Consider the following 18,233-nt stretch of genomic DNA (forward strand, 5'->3'; position numbering starts at 1 on the left):
ACGGTTGCATCTGGAGAGAGTTTTTCAAGACTCAAAATGATTAAAACATATTCACAAGCAACAAATGGCCAAAAAAGAATTAATGGATTGCCCATTATGTCAATAGAACAAGATATACTAAAGAATATAAAAACATCAGACGTTATAGACAAATTTATATCAAGTAAATATCTTAAGGTAATGATCTGAAAACTTTTAAGTTTATATAAAGAATGTACTAATCATTAAAGTTTAAATAAGTAATTATGATTTGAATAATTTTTGGGTGTTTCCTTTATTTTTCAATTTTATGAATTCCACCTTTAATTTTTGTGAGGGGGACCCCAGATGAATATTTTGCCTGGGGCTGGCAGAAGTCTAGGTACGGCACTAGCTATCGGTATTATCGAAAATGCAATAATATCGAGTTTACTACCTGTTTATAACAGATTGCGCTAACAGAAAAGCCCAGTAAACCAGAAACTGCAAATTGTTTTTATTGTTTTATGGTAGTGATCTCCAGAAATGTGCTTTAGAAAAATATCACAAAGGCATTCAAAACTGATTCTTATAATTGAAACAATAAACAATGAAAGTGTAGTGCATTTTAATGATTTGAATTAATTTTTTGAAATTTGATTTTATAAAGCGGTTGATTCTACTAACAAGTGATCATGTTAACTTATGACTACTTATTTCACTTTACGATGGGCTTACAATTGTCTTTGACCGACCACATGGTCCTTCCTCCCAGCCAATAGCAAAGTTCGTAAACATGCTGGTCGCATGTTTTGCTTTTGCATTCTTTAGTCGAAGAGATTTTTTGTGTTATGCATTAATCAATATACAATTTCCACTATAAAAATCACCTTTTAGAGATGAACAGTTTAGTTATATAGGGAAAATTTTAATTTCTGAGGTCTTGAACGAATTGCCAATAAACGTGTTATTGGGTTCACGATACGATGATGTCTCTGGAATCGATTAATAATGTCTCTGGAATGGATGAATATCGTAAAGTGGGGGTCCACTGTATTTGAATTTTCACAACCAAATAGTCATTTTTAAATTGGGACCTTTTAAAAATTTATAGTCTGTCAGAATTAGTTATTTCCGAATGATCCTTTTTTTACTGATTGGTGAATAATGCAGACTGTGGAAATTAAATATCATATTTATAACTGTAGTAGCTATTGAAACTGCAAATTGCATGTTTTTCTGCATTAAAAGTATAGAAAGTAAATGCAGAAATGTGTACAATTTTGAAATTATAAAGTAATAGTTTTGAAATAATTTTATAAACCAATGTTACTAAATCACCTGTAAATTATGGTGATTTGATTCACATTTTTACATATCGCTCATGTAATGCAGTAAGGCCACATATCGAATTTTTATCAGTGCAGTACAGTCTTATCTCAAATTTTTCAAAAGTAGAAATAATCTACAATAATTTTAGTAATCATGTTTTAAAACTTAGATTTCAATGAAATATGGTCACCAAACGTGGAACTTAACTTAATTACATAATTTATTATCATGACCAATCACATTCAAATCACTGCTGTATAAAATATGTAATTTTGGATGTGTGGCCCTACTGCATTACATGTGCGATATGTAAAAATGTTTTAACACCTTTATGCTGTTACCTTTTAATTATACATTAATTATACAAAGCTGTTACCTTTTAATTATACATTTTTATCCATTTAAAATTATGTTTAATTCCTAATGGTGTTAATTTATTTATGACCAAAGACACATAGGTATTATATCATTGTCATAAATTTACTTGTTTGATTACTGCTACTAAACATTTTCCAGGTATTTCAGCCAGTTCTGTAGAGAGAATTTTTTTGTGGAATTTAAAAAAAAATATATATATACAGGGTGTTTCAGTTAAACGTTTCAGAACTTCTAAGAGGGGTAGGGTACATCCTGACAACTCGAAATCATATAGCAATGTGGGGTCGGAAATTCTTTCCTGAAGCGGTGTTGTACACAGAAGCACCATAAAAAGAAAAGAGACCGTAAGTGAGAAATCGTTTTAATAATACATGAAAAGAAGCAAAAGGTACATGGATTAAAGTAAGTGTTCCAAGTTTCTTCAACCTCGTATTGCTTTCGCACAGTGGTACCTTGGAAAATGTGCTACAAATCCCCTTTTTCCTGCTGAAGTGTTGTTTTCCGATGAGGCATCCTTCACAAGGGAAGGAATTTTCAACACGCATAACGACCACATCTGGGCGGTCGAGAACCCGCATGCAATACGACGTCGTGCATCACAGATTCGATTTTCGGTCAATGTATGGGCCAGTATTATGGGAGATCGCCTCATCGGACCTATCTACTTGATCTTTCTGCAGCAAGTATTGCCACAACTTTTGAGAGATGAACAGATTTCTGCATCGACACAACAGACAATGTGGTTCCAACACGATGGAGCCCCTGCCCATTATAGCGGAGATGTTCATAACTACCTGGATGTCACATTTGGTCAACAGTGGATCGGACGTGGTGGTCCCGTGCGTTGGCCTGCTCGGTCACCCGACCTATCATGTCTTGATTTTTATTTCTGGGGTCATATGAAATCGCTAGTTTATGACACCCCTGTTGACAATGCTGAGGAGCTGGTTGCAAGAATCGCAGTAGCTGCCGAAGAAATTCGAAATTCGCCTGGAGTATTCCAGAATGTTCGGATGTCCATGCGTCGGAGATGTGAGTCGTGCATTGTAGCCCGTGGAAGAAACTTTGAACACTTACTTTAATCCATGTACCTTTTGCTTCTTTTCATGTATTATTAAAACGATTTCTCACTTACGGTCTCTTTTCTTTTTATGGTGCTTCTGTGTACAACACCGCTTCAGGAAAGCATTTCCGATCCCACATTGCTATATGATTTCGAGTTGTCAGGATGTACCCTACCCCTCTTAGAAGTTCTGAAACGTTTAACTGAAACACCCTGTATATATATATATATATATATATATATATAAAAATAAATGAAAACTGTACCTAAATGCTTTTAAGAATTAATCTGTGCTTATTTTGACCTTATTGCCTAATGCTAAAGTGAAAATATTGGCAAAAATCAAATCAGAAAACTTTTTAAAAAATTTGTTTATAATTATTTTTATATGCAGTAATATCCTCTTTATCAATCATTTAATTCAATTTTCATCAATTTCTGAATTAGAAATTCAAAGGATTTCAGCTCTTTTTAAACCCAAATTAGACAATAATAATCAATAAGTGCAATCTCCTTTCATTTTCAAACCATTTTCATGTTGGTTGCTGTTATTAAAACTGTCTACTATTACTTGTAAATACAAATAAGATATATTAGCATATAGTGGAAGATTTCAAAAAACAGTTAGTACATTTAGTAGATGCTTTATTTGAAATTGTATATTAAAGGACCTTGTAAAACATAAACTTATATACATACTTCGCCACAGCCTACACACACAAAATGTAACTTTACATGTACTCTTGAGCATGTCAAAAAAAAAAAAAAAAAAAAATTGCCATTATCATAAAGTGATAATGTTTTTTTTTTTTGTTTAGTGTTATTAAATCTCTCCTCTTGACAAGTATTAATTGCAGCTGCCAACGTCTGACTTTCAAAAAACTGGAAATCGGGCAATTGTAAGCAGGAGGGAAAACAAGATTTTTAGACCAAAAAAAAGTTTTTTTTTTCAAGCCTACACTGCACTAGAAATTAGATTTCACTGACAACATGCACATTTTATATTAAAATATATACATAAGACTGTTTAACAGCACAGTATGTGTAGATTTTGGCTTGGATATTCTATTAGACATCAACTGACAGTAACTGCTTCAAGAAAGTTACTGTTGCAGACTTTTCCCTCTTCAGAAATGTTGAGTCAAAGTTTTGTTCATGACAATGGCTCTGCTGTCACATTTAGACTTGGCTGTCAGGAGCATTTCCAATGCTTCACCAGAAAGAGATCTGAACTCAGTTTTTGTTTTTCTAATCTAGATGAATATTCTCTTACACTCAGCACTGCTAGTGTGAGAGAATATTCAGGAATTGTTAAAATGCCAAGCATGATTTGGGATTTGTTATATTTTAAGTTTCCTCGTGCACTTAGCAGTTCCTCAACCAAGAACAGCTGTCCTTGGTTGAGGAACCGACAAGTATTATGAAATAATAATACATAAAGATTGATTATGGAAGAATCAATTTTTGATTCTTTCATAATAGCATCTGGTAGGTTCTCAGGCCAAAACCGACACCTGATGCTGCAAAAGCATCTGTTGTTTCATCTATTTCTTTATCATTAATGATACCAAGAAGTACTGGAAACTAGTTCACAAAAAAATAAAATCTGAAAATGATGTTCTGCCAATTGACATTGGCATTTAGGAGAACCATATTTTTTTTTAATGGGAACTTGTGCACCATGTAGTCACATGTAGCAATAAAGCATTTCTCACTGACCAAAAGAACAGAATCTTCTCCTTTTGTTTTAGACTCTTCACGACCTTAGCAGTAGAAATGCCCATGACTAAGTCAGAATTACCCTTATAATTTAATCTGTTATGGTAATCAACTTCCACAATGGAAGATTTCAAAACTGTCAGTATAATAAATTTGCACATAACAATCTTCAACACATTTAGTAGTAATGGATTTTCACATGGTGGCATAACATTTGAAAGAAACAAGGAAATTTCTTTATTCAAACAAGATATATATATATGAACAGACTTTCTGCACAAGTGAAAATAACATTCTTAGAATTATCAGATTACTTGGCCTTCACCAGAAGTTTGTTTTCTTGGGTTCACTAATTTGGCTACGAGTTGGTGGAACTCACCATTTTCAATTTGATAACTGTGAAAAGTGCTCCTATGGTTTTTCAGACCACTTCTAACCAATCCTTTAAATAGACTTGTCAGAGGTGAAATGTGTAACTAGATTTGTCAATCTTGTTACACATTTAATCAAAGAAGGCCAACACATACACACGTTTTATTATTATTTATTTTTTAATTCAGTGGAATATATCAGTTTAAACTGTTTAAATCTATCTTTCCACTTAGTACTTCTTTCTAGATAGCAATAAATGTCTAATAAGTATTCGTGCACTTTCAAGGAAGGAATGCAGCTCCCTTTTCAGCATAACATATTACCATTAAGTGCTCAATCTCCTCTTTTAATACTCTTGCTACTCTAGTTTTTGGGTCTACCATAACAGCTACATTATCAACACTAAGGGTCAGACAGTTTTTTGAAGGAATCCCACATGCTTTCAGCTTGTTCAGATGTCCAATGTTGTAACTTGATGTAGTCACTTTCCATTGCTAGCATCTGCTTCCAATACTAGCAAGCTGCTTTCAGATTGACAATTATTTTTATCACAAAAAATTAACAACAATGGGATATAGCTTTGGATTACTGCCATCAACTACCTCTACTTTCCTTATCCATGCAATTTCACTAGTAATGCCTGTTGTTTTTGTTTTTCCACAACTGTCTATGATAAAAGATACCAAACATTCTGCATGTATGACATCCTTGTCACCACAAAATGCTATGTCTATTTTTGCATTTATTTTTATGTGCTATATGCCCATAGAAATGAACAGACTTATGTCTAATTACATTACATTTTCTGCCACCTGAAATTTGAAAAATTTCAATGTACATAAAGAACACAAGGCAAATGTGTTACCCTTTTCAGATTTTACGATGCACAGAAAATATTGAATATATCTTCTGAAATTTTACGTCATATTTCTTTGGAATCTCTGAAAGACATTGTTAATTAGCTTCACACTATGCAAGCATTATGAAATGAATGCACATAATAGAGAACAACACTATTATCTCATGTTTCTATTTTGTAATGTAGACTACAACGCACCTGATGGCCAACTCATTAATGAAAATAAGCAGAAATTTGCTAAATTAAAAAAATTACACATTTAATGCAGTTTTATTATTTGTTTGTGAAAAGAAAAAAGATGGAGAAAAATTAAGTTTTTGCAAAAAACACAGAGAAGCTCTTTGTCACCAGCTACATTATGACAGTGAGATAGGAAGAGTCAAATCGAGTAAAAAGGATGGACTTTCCATCATAAATCTGATGAGTTGGCAATTGTAATCGGTATAGGTTAATAAAGTTTGAAAATTATTTCAATTAGTGTTCTTATTTTAAGAATATAACTACAAAGCAGTTAATTATAAAAAACAACCTTGCAAATAGGTAAATTTGAAATTATTAAAATTTCAAAATGCTTTTATTTTAAAAAAATGACAAGTATGCTTTTATATTTTAAAATGCAAACTATTTATTACTCACCATCTGGGAATGAATATGCAGAGAGGGTTGAATGTGAAAGTAATTCTCTTTCTTCACCTCCAACAAATTCTGAGCTAATCCCTTCTGTTTTTTTCTGGATCTGGCCATTTTCAATTTCCTGAAATATCATCTTACTATAATTAAGTGGCTACTAGCATGTTAAAAATAATAAGATTTATATTGCAATAAAAACAAAATACTTGCAGTGCAAAAACAGAAGTATGAAAACATGGAATGGAATTTCATAACTGAAAAAGACACGCAGAAGAGTCTACAGAAAACGGCAAGTGGGAAAGTACTAGGTATACAAATGTACTACTCCAAAAGTTAGGTTACAACCATGGTTTTTTATTTTTTAATCATATGTAAATTTTTACATGAAACTTGACACCCTGATGTAATTTTAAATAAAAATCTGAATATGTCAGCAGAATGCAATTTTAATCTCTGCAATGCAAACTAGTTAGTCTAGAAAAAGTGTGCAGTATGACAGCACTACCCATTTAACATGATACAAAATGCATTCCATTTAGTTTTCACATTCTGTAAAATAATGTAGGCCAGTGGATCTCAAATTTTTGTCACTCAGAACTCTTGAAGTTAAAATGCTTGCATTTACAACATTTCCAGTGATTTTTATTAGTTTGTATTGAATATTTCACAATCTCATGACACTTAGCTGGTAAATCACTGATGTAGACATTTGTAAATTGATGTAAACATTTGGAAGATTTGTAGCAGTGGATGACAATAAATTGTGCTAATATCATCAGGCCAAAACATGTCAAGTGGCCAAAACACATCAAAGTTAGTAATTTAAAGGTTATGGCAACCACAATAACATTCATCAGAATACATTCATTTTATGAATAATGCGGGTCTTAAAGTTACCTCATTCAAACTGTAAACATCAGAATACAGGAGAATTTGTCTCAAAGTTATGTTCCTGGTCAGGTTACAACATCCTAGGAAGACTGCTGTAGCTCTAACAGTGAGACACTGTAGGAAGATAACACAGCCAGCTCCCTGAAGCTCTTAGCAGCCATAGTAATGACAGCTTCAAGATAAACTGTAACACATTTCTGTTTATTATAATTAGCTTGTTTTGTATATCAATTAATTATCAACTGCAGAAAACACTACATGAGACTGCCTATGGTTTGTCTTTCTTTCACTCCACCCTCCTACAAGAGTAAATCTCATCTGAAATTAATTCTCAACACGCTCTCATCTGGAAAGAAAGTCAAACATGTTCCCTTCACCCAATGTATGAGGCTTTTTAGGTTTCTGAATTAATTTTCATTCACTTTCAACACTGGTCAATCAGCAAATTCCTTCAAAGTGTGGATATTCTTCAAATTACATTGACTTAGTGGCTTTTGCCCAGTCTTGCAGACATCAAAAAGTATAAAAATTAATCATCGCTTCTATTTCAGAATGTTCAAGAAACAATCAATTCCAGAAGATGATTATCTATGTTAAATACTGACTTAAAATTAACTGTACTAACACAATTCATATATTTGGTGTGGAGGGCTCTCATTCTGAAGTATGTTTTAAGTAAGCTTGATATTTCAATTTACTTTTACATCCTGCAGTTGTAAGTTTTCACCTTCTATATTTATTAAGGCAACACATTTCTGTTTAATATAATTAGCTTGTTTTGTATATCAATTAATTATCAATTGCAATTATAGAGGAAAATAGAAAACTCGTACAAATATATATAATACAATGCACTAAAGATATTAATGTTATTGCATTAATATCCAATGGCCAATAAATATCCAAAAAATAAAATAAAAGTACCTCAATTAAAGATGTAGAGCTGTCTCCTGAAGAATTAAGATTCTTCCGAAGTCGTCGTGATTCAGCTACTCGTGGTTGTTTGATTTTTGGTTTTACAAGGACATTATCAATACTGAGGCGTGGAGACGAAGCTACTTCCAACTGTTGTTCTAATTCTTGCTTAGTCTGCTGAATGTACTGGTCATAAGCCTAATAAATAAATGAATTAGGTATAAAACTGGCGTATAATATATAATATGAACAACATCCTAAAATATTTAAAAATTGTGATTATATAAATCCACAAATAAAAATATTTGTAAGCTGAAAGAAAAACAAGACCACTAAAAGATTCAAAAGAATTCAATAATTTATTTGCATATAAAAAACAAGTTTTTGTGATATTTATCTCTTATCTGTGTATACACATCTTTAACTAATAACCGAATAACATGTACAGGTTGTCATAGAAAGTTAACATAATAACTCATTCAATTATCAACAAACTGATTTGATTTTAAAAAAATAAAAGAAAACAAAAATGATAAAAAAGAAAAATAAAAAATAAATAAATCCAAAGGTTTTACATTTTGTGGCACTTGATATACCCATCACAAGATGGTTAATCTACCTACTAACATTGGAAGCTTAACTGACAAAGAAGTGGAATTAGCAGAACTGGGTCAATATGACATCAAAATAGCAGATATCAGAACTGAAACGAAGATGATATGATAAAATTATTGTTTCATTGCAGGATAGCTGCAACAAAACAACAATAATAAACAAATTTATTTCAGATACATTTTAAGGAAGGAGTTACAATAGCTTTTAGAACTAGTTTGGAAGAAAGTTTAAATTAGGTGGGAAGCATTATCCAGCAGAGTCATATGAGAAAAATTTAAGATGGAAAATTGGGTGTAATGAAATTTTCCAATAGAATGCAGCCCAGCTGAAAGGTACAAAAATGATCAAACAAAGTCTCTTTAACATTCAGATCACAAATAGCACCCTTCTCAGACAATGTTTGTCAAACTGTTTGATGTAATGTTTAATGAATCACAGAACCATGTTAACTGTTACTCATAACATTTCCTTCAGAAGATTCCTATAAATTTTGTACTTCAGATGAACCAAAAAAAAAAAAAAAAAAAAAAAAATCAACACAGTTTGAGGAACACAGAACAATATTCCATTTGTTCCTAATTGATTGACTGTCTTGAGTAAGGTGGCCAAGCAGTTAGTAACATATGGAAAATTATGCAGCCATCAGGAAATATTGCAAAGAAGCCATGCCACTGGGTAAAATCATTATGCAATGGTGCTCTATCTTGCATGAAAATCACTGTGCCAAGTAGCCTCTAAGTTTAAAGTTCTGAATAACATGCTGGGTAAGGTGTTTATGACATTTTGATATCAATTTCTTCAGAGAAGAAGGTCATCTGCATGATCTCATAAGATGTACTGTGATTGGTGCACAATGTTATAAATTACTTACAAACTTAAAGTTATTCACAAACTTAAAACTAGTGGCTGTACCGAGGTGGTGTACCGAGGAGTCTCTTCACTCCCTGTGTGTTACTGTGGTGCAGTTTCACTGCACCATGCAATAACACATAAGGAATGAAATGTAATTTCATTGACGATAAATGGATTTGATGTTTCTCAAATTCAATAATTGTGGTTGCTGCCATTATTGTTCAGGTGGAAGTGCACTTTGTTGGTCCACAGAATATTCCAACGCCAACTTTACAGTCTGCCTCCATCACAGTCAAAAACTGAAGAGCAAAATTCAAATATTTTTTTTTTTTTTTTCCAGGATTCCTGCAGTGACACAAAATATAATTTTCGTGTCTGATATACTGGGTATTTAATATACATTTTGATTTTAGATCTCATCAGGTAAAGTAACATCTATCACAAAAGAAAAAGCACTCAATATACATGTACTGCATATACATACCTCCAACTGCTTCTGTAAAGATATTTCAGTTTCTTTTAGTTGTTCTCTATAGCGTCGCTTCTGTTCACGTTTTAACTTTTGTGCTTCCCTTTGTCGTTTACGTAATTCATCTGTTAAGGCATGGATCCGGCCTTCTATATCACTCTGGTCTGAAGCAGTTTCTAAAAGAATAACAAGGTGCATTTAATTCAAAATTACAAGAACAATCATAAGAATTTTTATTGCTAAATTATTTATAAGCACTGTAGACAGATTAAAATATTTTTAAATATTATTTAATATATTAAAGATATTAAAATGTTAATAAAGAGTATTTCCATGCTTTTTTGTTATAATGTGAAGTAAATATGAATATTTATTTCATACATACATATATATATATATATATATAAATGGTGCTACTTAGGGTAGTATAGCAGAGCCGACTGGAGTAGAACAGAGCACATCCAGGTGGGCAGGAACAGCAGTGCGTAGCACACGCTTCTTGATTAGACTGGGGTTCGAGCCCGTGACCACCACATATCCCCGGAGCAATATGGCCTTAGTTACTAATGCTCCTAAAAACCAAATAACAAACAAACCAGAACAGTTTGTTTGTTATTTGGTTTTTAGGAGCATTAGCAACTAAGGCCATATTGCTCTGGGGATATGTGGTGGTCATTCCCTGACCTTTCCGCATCCTCCGTATTTGGTGGTGAAGGGCTCAAACCCCGGTCTAATCAAGAAGTGTGTGCTACGCACTACTGCTCCTTCCCACCTGGCTAGGGAGATGCCTAAACCAGAACAGAGCACAAGGCTACAATCCCATGTTGAATCCCACCATGCCAGGTTTAGAGGTTACTGAAATATGTCCCTTAGTTCTTTTCAAAAACTGGTACCTTATGATTCCTGATGAGATAAGGTCCCAACAAATGAACCATTTTATTCTATTTAATGGTATTTTATTTGTTATACTTTTGGACTTTATTTCATGAATCCATAAACCTTTGAAAATGATAGCTGTAGAGGAGACAAGATCATATCAATAAGCTTCGATATATTTTTATAATGCTTCTAAAAATAATTCCTTTCAATCCCTAAGCAATGAGTATAAACTGATTAGATTTGTAATCCTGCATATTTTTCCTCCTTCACAATCATATTTTATGAACTCAATTGCAGCTGGCACTCTCATACTGACAAACATTAAGATCTTTCTCTCTGTAAAACCGTATTAATAGGCATTATCAAGGATGTTGAAATCCACAAAACCACTGGTCCAATACCACACCACACAAAGGAAGACTAAACCATTAGGCTGCCACCACGTGCATCAAATGGGATAATTAGTTCTTTTCAAAATGTTCTATGAGTTGGTGCCACACTCAAGTTATTCCATATGACAGAAAGTGTATATCATGATTTGTTATCTCAAAGAACCTTTTTACACTTCTCTGGAGGCCAGTCACTTCAAATGCAGCATCCCATGCTACATAAAACTTTTGTGAGAAAAGTTTGTGGGCAGCAGATTGTCTGTGGAATCCTTGTTGATACAATATTCTGCATGCAGTATGTTCATATATTGCATATATTTTTTTTTTTACGTTCCTGGACTTTTTATGGCACTAGGAATGTAATTCTCTGGCAACTGAGCATAGGTTTTCTGGACAACATAACTAACTTTTGGAGATTTCTTGTTAAAACATGCAATCACCCTAGTCAATATGAAATTTGGCACAATCAACTGCCTTCCACTTACACATGATGTTCACTAAAGTCTTTGGAATGTTGAAAATCTATTGTGCTAGGATTTGTCCTCATGACATCCCACCTTCCATGTTCAAATTCATTTAGCTTGTTTCCATGTGTTGTTTTGATTACAAATGGCACCTACACCTTCTACAGCTTCATTTATACTTGGGCTATGGCACTGTCTTACAATATTTGCATAACTAATGATTTGTATAAAATATACTTATTCAGTAGTTTTTCCAATACATTTTTGTTAATATAATAAAGTACAATAACACAATTTTGAAAATTTTTAGAAACCTGGGGAGTTCGGATCAAATTTTCCTAAATTTTCTTTGAACTAGAAAAAAAGTTCCATACATTTGTCTAGTAAAGAGAACATAGGTGTAATTTTTATGCAAATCCCACTTAATGTCTGTTAAATAAATTGGAAAACAAAGTTTATAAAAACGAGGTAAGAATATTTTCTTTCTTTTTATATCGATTTTTTTTTTAAGGTATTGAAATTTTCTAATACAGTCAGACCTTTACATAATGAAACGCTTGAAAAACTTCGTTAAATAGAAATTTTGTTATAGAGAAATATGACCTTTTCAACAATGAAAAATACTGTAATTCAACCTTCAGAAATATAGAAAAAGATGGAAAATAAATCAGAAATAAGTGGAATAAATAAATTTTCTAACATTTTAAACAATTAATTTATTAATACATACATATTAAGAGATTACTACGTACATGATGGTGCACAATATATTAGTATACTTTTAAGAATTATTTTGTAAAATATTTGGTTATTTTTTGTTGTACACTGGATTTTGCAGTCCATCATTGATAAAAAATGTTTACACTTGTTTAAACACTCAAATATATTTTCTTCACACTGAAGGCCTCGACACAAAGTTTCAAATGCTGCCAACATTTCATGTTTAGAAGGTTCAATATTGCCCTCATTTTCATCCAACTCACTGCTGATATTGTCTCTAGTTCTCTGAATACTCTTCAAAACGTTGGTGTCCTTTGGATATTCAGTTACTATGACATCATTATCGACTATTAAAAATTCGTCAAGAACAATTTCTCCACTGATAAAACCACTTTCTTGGAGTTCTTCTCAAGATTGCTCAATACCATGTAGTAGTAGTTCGTCCCTCTCTGCTGTTAATTGGCATTTTAGCAAAATAATTCTTAATCATTGTTTCCATCACATTTATTATTATTATTATCTTGACTCCACACTTTCACCAACTCTGATATTCACATCCGCAAATCTATAAGTTGGCTGGTTTCTATTCTCAGTATAATTTTTTTGGATGCACCTTGGGTAGTATATTTTCATATTCTTGATAATGCCTTGGTCCATTGGCTGCAGTTTAGATGAGGTATTCGGAGGGAAGAAAACAAGCTTCACACTTGTAAGTTTCGAAATTACCGAGTGAAGATGGGCAGGGTAAGGCAGATGTTGACAATCAATGTGATTTTTCTGTTTTCTTTCATCATCTTTCTATCGAAATTTAAGATCCACTCTTCAAAAGTTTCACTTGTCAACTAAGCTTTTTTGTTGTAGTTTAACTCTAACGACTTTACTCCTTTGAAACATCGGGGTTGCTTACTTTTGCCTGTTACCAAAAGCTTCAGTTTTCATTACAGTAAACAACCGCTATTTGCGGTATCTGTATTCGTGGTTTTGCGTATTCGCGGTCGCTGATTTAATATAAAATGAAACCAAAAAAAAATGTGAATTTTAAAGCGCTGTGAACATTTTCTGCCATAAAAAAACATGGGCGTGGCTAAAATTATCTTTCCCGGTCAAAACAGCACTCAGTGAGTGGGGGGAGAGGGGTGACAAAATCGTGAGCGTGGATATTTCTCGCTAATCCTTGTTCAGTATGTGTTATGTGCTTGCCATGGAAGGTTTCGTCGTTTGCTTTTAATTTACATGTTTATAAATTGAATAAATTTATCAATTTATAAATTGATATGCTTACAAAAGTGATAAATCTACCATTTTGCAGTGTAAAACAGACTTTTTCGAGTGTGTTAACGGAAGAAAGTGACTTTATTGTGGACAAGTTCTTTCTAACCCGTACAAAAATATGGCTACGAATAACAAGGAAAATGTGAAAAGATCAAAGAAGGTGATGACATTAGCGAATAAAATTGAGTTATTGGACAAAATTTCTAATGGCGAAAGTGTCTTCTCAGTGGCAAAACATTATAAAATCAATGAGTCAACGGTACGATCAATCAAAAAATCGGAAGAAAAAATCCGCTGTAGTGTCCGTGAAAACGCGCTAACTGCTTCAAAATTTTGCTCTGTAACTCGTGAAGTTAAATTAGAAAAAATGGAAAAAGCTTTAAATCTGTGGCTAGAAGACCGAACTCAAAATAAAATTCCGTTAAGTTCACTCATCATTCGTGAAAAGGCAAAACTCCTTTATCAACACTTTAGCGAAACTGGTGATAGCACTGGTGGGATAAGTTTTTTGCTATAGCAAAGGCGCTGGTTTGGAAGATTTGTTTGAAATTTCTAATAAATATTACATTTTAATATTAAATTGTTTCTTATTTTCATTTTGATGCCATATGCTTGCATTTCACTATGTACTGTCTATGTACATAGATATATGTACTGTCTATGTACATAGTCATATGAAGGTACATATAATACATAAATAGGCAAAATTTTAGACTAGTTTTTCTTATATATTTCATACTTTGGAACGGAACCCCTTTATTACTATGGGAGCATTAACTCAGTATTTGTGTTTTCGGTATTCGCGGCATTTCTCAGGAATGTAACCCCCGCTATTCGCGGGGGTTTACTGCATTTGCACCAACCAACACTGTAATTCCTTTCTTACTATTTTACCACCTAAGCATTCATAACCTTTAAAAGTCAGTGTCTTGTTCAGCAAACATTTGAAAAATAGGCCTGTTTCATCAACGTTGAATATGTCTTTGGGCTCATAGTCCTCCATAATTTTTTCAAATTGTTTCTTTCCAATGGATACAGTCTTCTTCCATTACAAGTCCACTTTCACCAGAAATAACTTTTTCGAGTAAGCCATGGCACTTTTTAAATTTGTCCAGCCAACCAGAACTTGTTCAGAATGTCGTACTCCATCTTTCATTAATGCACCTGATATTGGCATGTTTGGTCTTGAATCAACTTCACCCACTTAATAATGGCTTCATCTACATATAATAATCAATATAATAATCATACAGGCATAATTTCGCATGCTTCTGACTGGGTCCCATTTCCTCAAACAGTTTGAGAATTGAAACACGGTTTTTCAGAATGGTTGACACACTACTGGCAGAGATACCAAAGTGTTTTTTTTTTTTTTTTAAACACCCGATCGACACGAATATGCCTTAATCTTTGCAATGGCTGCAGATACGTAGATAGCAGTTTACCAGCATGACTTCTTGGTAGAATTGAAGTTTCAGTTGTATAGGTTTTATGGGCAACTCGTAAAAGCACGACTTCTCGGTTGTATAGGTATTAGGGGAAACAGTAAATTATGGAATGTTTTAACTCTTAATTCATGCTCTTAAGAACTAATTCCTTTAGCTCTTAAAAGCTAATTAATACCTAAAAGGATTAAATCTTAATCCTTTTAGGTATTAATTTGTGTTTTCTACAGCATCAGCCCTTTTGCGTAAAGACCGGACAATGCATACCCAAGTCTCTCAAAATTAGTTCAGTATATGGAAATTTTCTTCGTTATACGGAAACTATTTTCAATGTAATGACCAAAGGGAAATCAAAAAAAATTTGCTGAATAGAAAAATCCGCTATATGGAAGTTCATTAAAGAGAGGCCTGACTGTATTTTAGAGTTCAGTAATATTATTTTATAACTAGTAATATCAGTAATATTATTTTATAATTATATATTGCTTGACAAAATTAATAGAACACATAGAAAATGTAGTGTAACTTGTACAGCGTGCAACAAAGTGGGACAAAATTTGGTATGGTGGTGTGCCATAGAATAATGGTGAAATGAGGAGACAGCGAGAAACTTTGGACAGGTATAAGGGACATTTATAGGGATTGTATAAGAATTACCAAAAAGGTTACCATTGTAACCTTTTTGTCACAGAAATCGACACAAGATGCTCGAAAATATGGTCAAATGACAGCATGGCATATGATTCCTCAAATGGCTAAACAGGCCTGAACCATGCTCGATGTAAGGGTGTCTATAAGATTCTGTAGCAACAAATCCCATTTTTTCACTAGTGCAGATCACAGCTCACCAGGTGACTGAGGAGTTGGCTGTCGGCATGCAATATGTTGCCCAAGGGTGTCCCACATATGTTCGATAGGATTTCTGTCTGGCGATCACGCTGGCCACGGCAGTCATTGGATATCTTCAGTTTCAAGATATTCCTCCACCACTTAAGCTCTATGTGCAGTGGCACTGAAAGTCACACAAAGGGTTGGAGGATCTGTTCTTGGTACCTGTGTGCAGTTATGGTACCCCTATCGAAAACACGAAGAGGAGTGTGGCTGTTGATCATTGTTTATCCCTGCACGAGAACACTGCCGGAACCATAAGTGCCCCTTTTCCTGATGTTAGAGGGATGGTACTACATTCCTTGTTGTTTCCAGATGAAATAACATCTGGAATGTGTTTGTAGGATAAAATGGGACTAATCAGATAACAGAACTGTACTCTATTTGTCAGGGCTCCAAGTCACATGTTCATGGCACCAGTTTTGACAAGCTCTGCAGTGGTTTGGGTTAATGGGATACAAACCACAGGCTTCCTTGTTTAGGGTACACTTGAATTGAGCCTTCTTAACACAGTCCAGTTGGAAGTGTTTTCGCCTGTGGCTGCACCAACCTCAAGAGACAGCTGATAACAAGATATTGTAGGGTTCCATCCTGCTGTTAGAGCCAGATAGTGATCTGTTCTGATTGACATACCCCTCGGACAACCTTGGCCAGCTCTTCTTGTAATGGTTCCTGTCTTCTCCTGAAACTGCTTCCACAGTGCCAACACATCAAGCCAAAATGCCACTTCTGCCTGTGACTGCCCAGGTTCAAGTTGTCCAACAGCCCACCATCTCAAAGATGATGACTTGCCATCCCGAGTACTGGAGATGTGGCTATTCTACTGAGCAAGCCTTAAAGGGGGAATGAAGTGATGTGGTCGCAACCCATGTTTTTATAGGCATGAATAATTTGCAAAATATGTGGCTCTGTAAGGTGGTAGATTGATTTCTACTGGATACTCGGAATTTGCATTCCAGGTACAAATTCCTAGTATATAAAATATTTTCCTTCGGTGACAGTGTTCACAATAAAATATTCATGAAAAATATTTTGTTCTGTTAATTTTGTTGAGTAGTGTAGTTTATAGTCTCCCATTCTAAACTGCCTATAAATATCACTTACCTGAATGAGATATGGTATAAGAATCTTCTGATCCACTAGAATCATGGCGACGATGAGTATAAGGAATAAGAGGCGATCGTATTATTACATTGTATTTTTTCTTATTTTCATGTTTTGCACTGCCGTCTTTTGAAAATGATGGGCTTCCAGATGTGTTATGGTGATCACTAGTACTTGGTTCACCAGATTCAAAGGATTCAGAATAAATTTCAGCAGCCGAGCCTGATACCTTACTTTGCGGAGTGCTAATCAATGTTAAAAGAAGTAATGACATTAAATTAAAAATATGCATAAATTTAGAAGTAAAAATTAGTGATTATGCAAAATAATGTACAGACTGTTGAAATAATGACACCCCAAATAACAGAAAATTCAAGCTAACGGCATAATGGGATGTTTACATACAGCATAGATGTCTTGCAGTGCCAGAAAAATAAAACAGCAAGTCAAGTGATTACTGTTTTTGTTTACATTCGCCATTTTGAAAGTGAATTCTGTACTGATATCATGGATTATACTGCTCCTTTACATTTATTTTAAATTAAAAATTCCTCACTATGGCTTCTAAAGTTAATAAACCTCATACAGAGAAGAAAAGAAGAGCGGTATAAGTATAATCCAAAGGAAATTACGATGCCTTAAGGTACTACATGGTCTCTATTAACCGGGTAGATATCGCACAGAGAACGAATACAATTGAACTCTGGTATGTTTCACAGATGCCTTGAATGCTTATTTACCATTAAAAAAATACTCCACAAGGAGGGTTCCAAATTGGATGAACAGTGAAGTTGCCACATTACTTGAGCAGAAAAAGGTGGCATGGAAAAGTTACAGAGCAATAAAAAGTACTGAAGCCTATAACAGCTACAAGATGATCTGTAATAGAGCCACAGAAAAGGTTCGACAGGCAAAGGCAGTTTATGAGAAATCGCTAGCAAACAGAGCAGGTAGATAAGGAAATATTCACATAAAATGCTAAGAAGAGCAGGACAACCCAGATCGGACCGTTACGTAAG

The 18,233-nt window shown here is 33.8% G+C and overlaps 1 protein-coding gene across 1 annotated transcript in view; it reads right to left on the minus strand.

Annotated features, from left to right (window-relative positions):
- The window catches only part of LOC150075392 (uncharacterized), a 64,722-nt gene that overhangs the window by 17,108 nt on the left and 29,381 nt on the right, over positions 1-18,233 (minus strand). Inside the window, exons 4-7 of the mRNA XM_090388472.1 lie at positions 17,215-17,459; positions 10,069-10,229; positions 8,127-8,315; positions 6,318-6,465 (exon numbers count right to left, since the gene is read on the minus strand). Coding sequence (XP_090244598.1) covers positions 6,318-6,465; positions 8,127-8,315; positions 10,069-10,229; positions 17,215-17,459 — 743 coding nt within the window. The remainder of the gene's footprint in view (positions 1-6,317; positions 6,466-8,126; positions 8,316-10,068; positions 10,230-17,214; positions 17,460-18,233) is intronic.

The sequence above is a fragment of the Mastigoproctus giganteus genome, chromosome 14 (genome assembly GCF_048544385.1).
Source record: "Mastigoproctus giganteus isolate SK-2022 chromosome 14, ASM4854438v1, whole genome shotgun sequence".
In the NCBI taxonomy this organism is placed as follows: Eukaryota; Metazoa; Arthropoda; class Arachnida; order Uropygi; family Thelyphonidae; genus Mastigoproctus; species Mastigoproctus giganteus.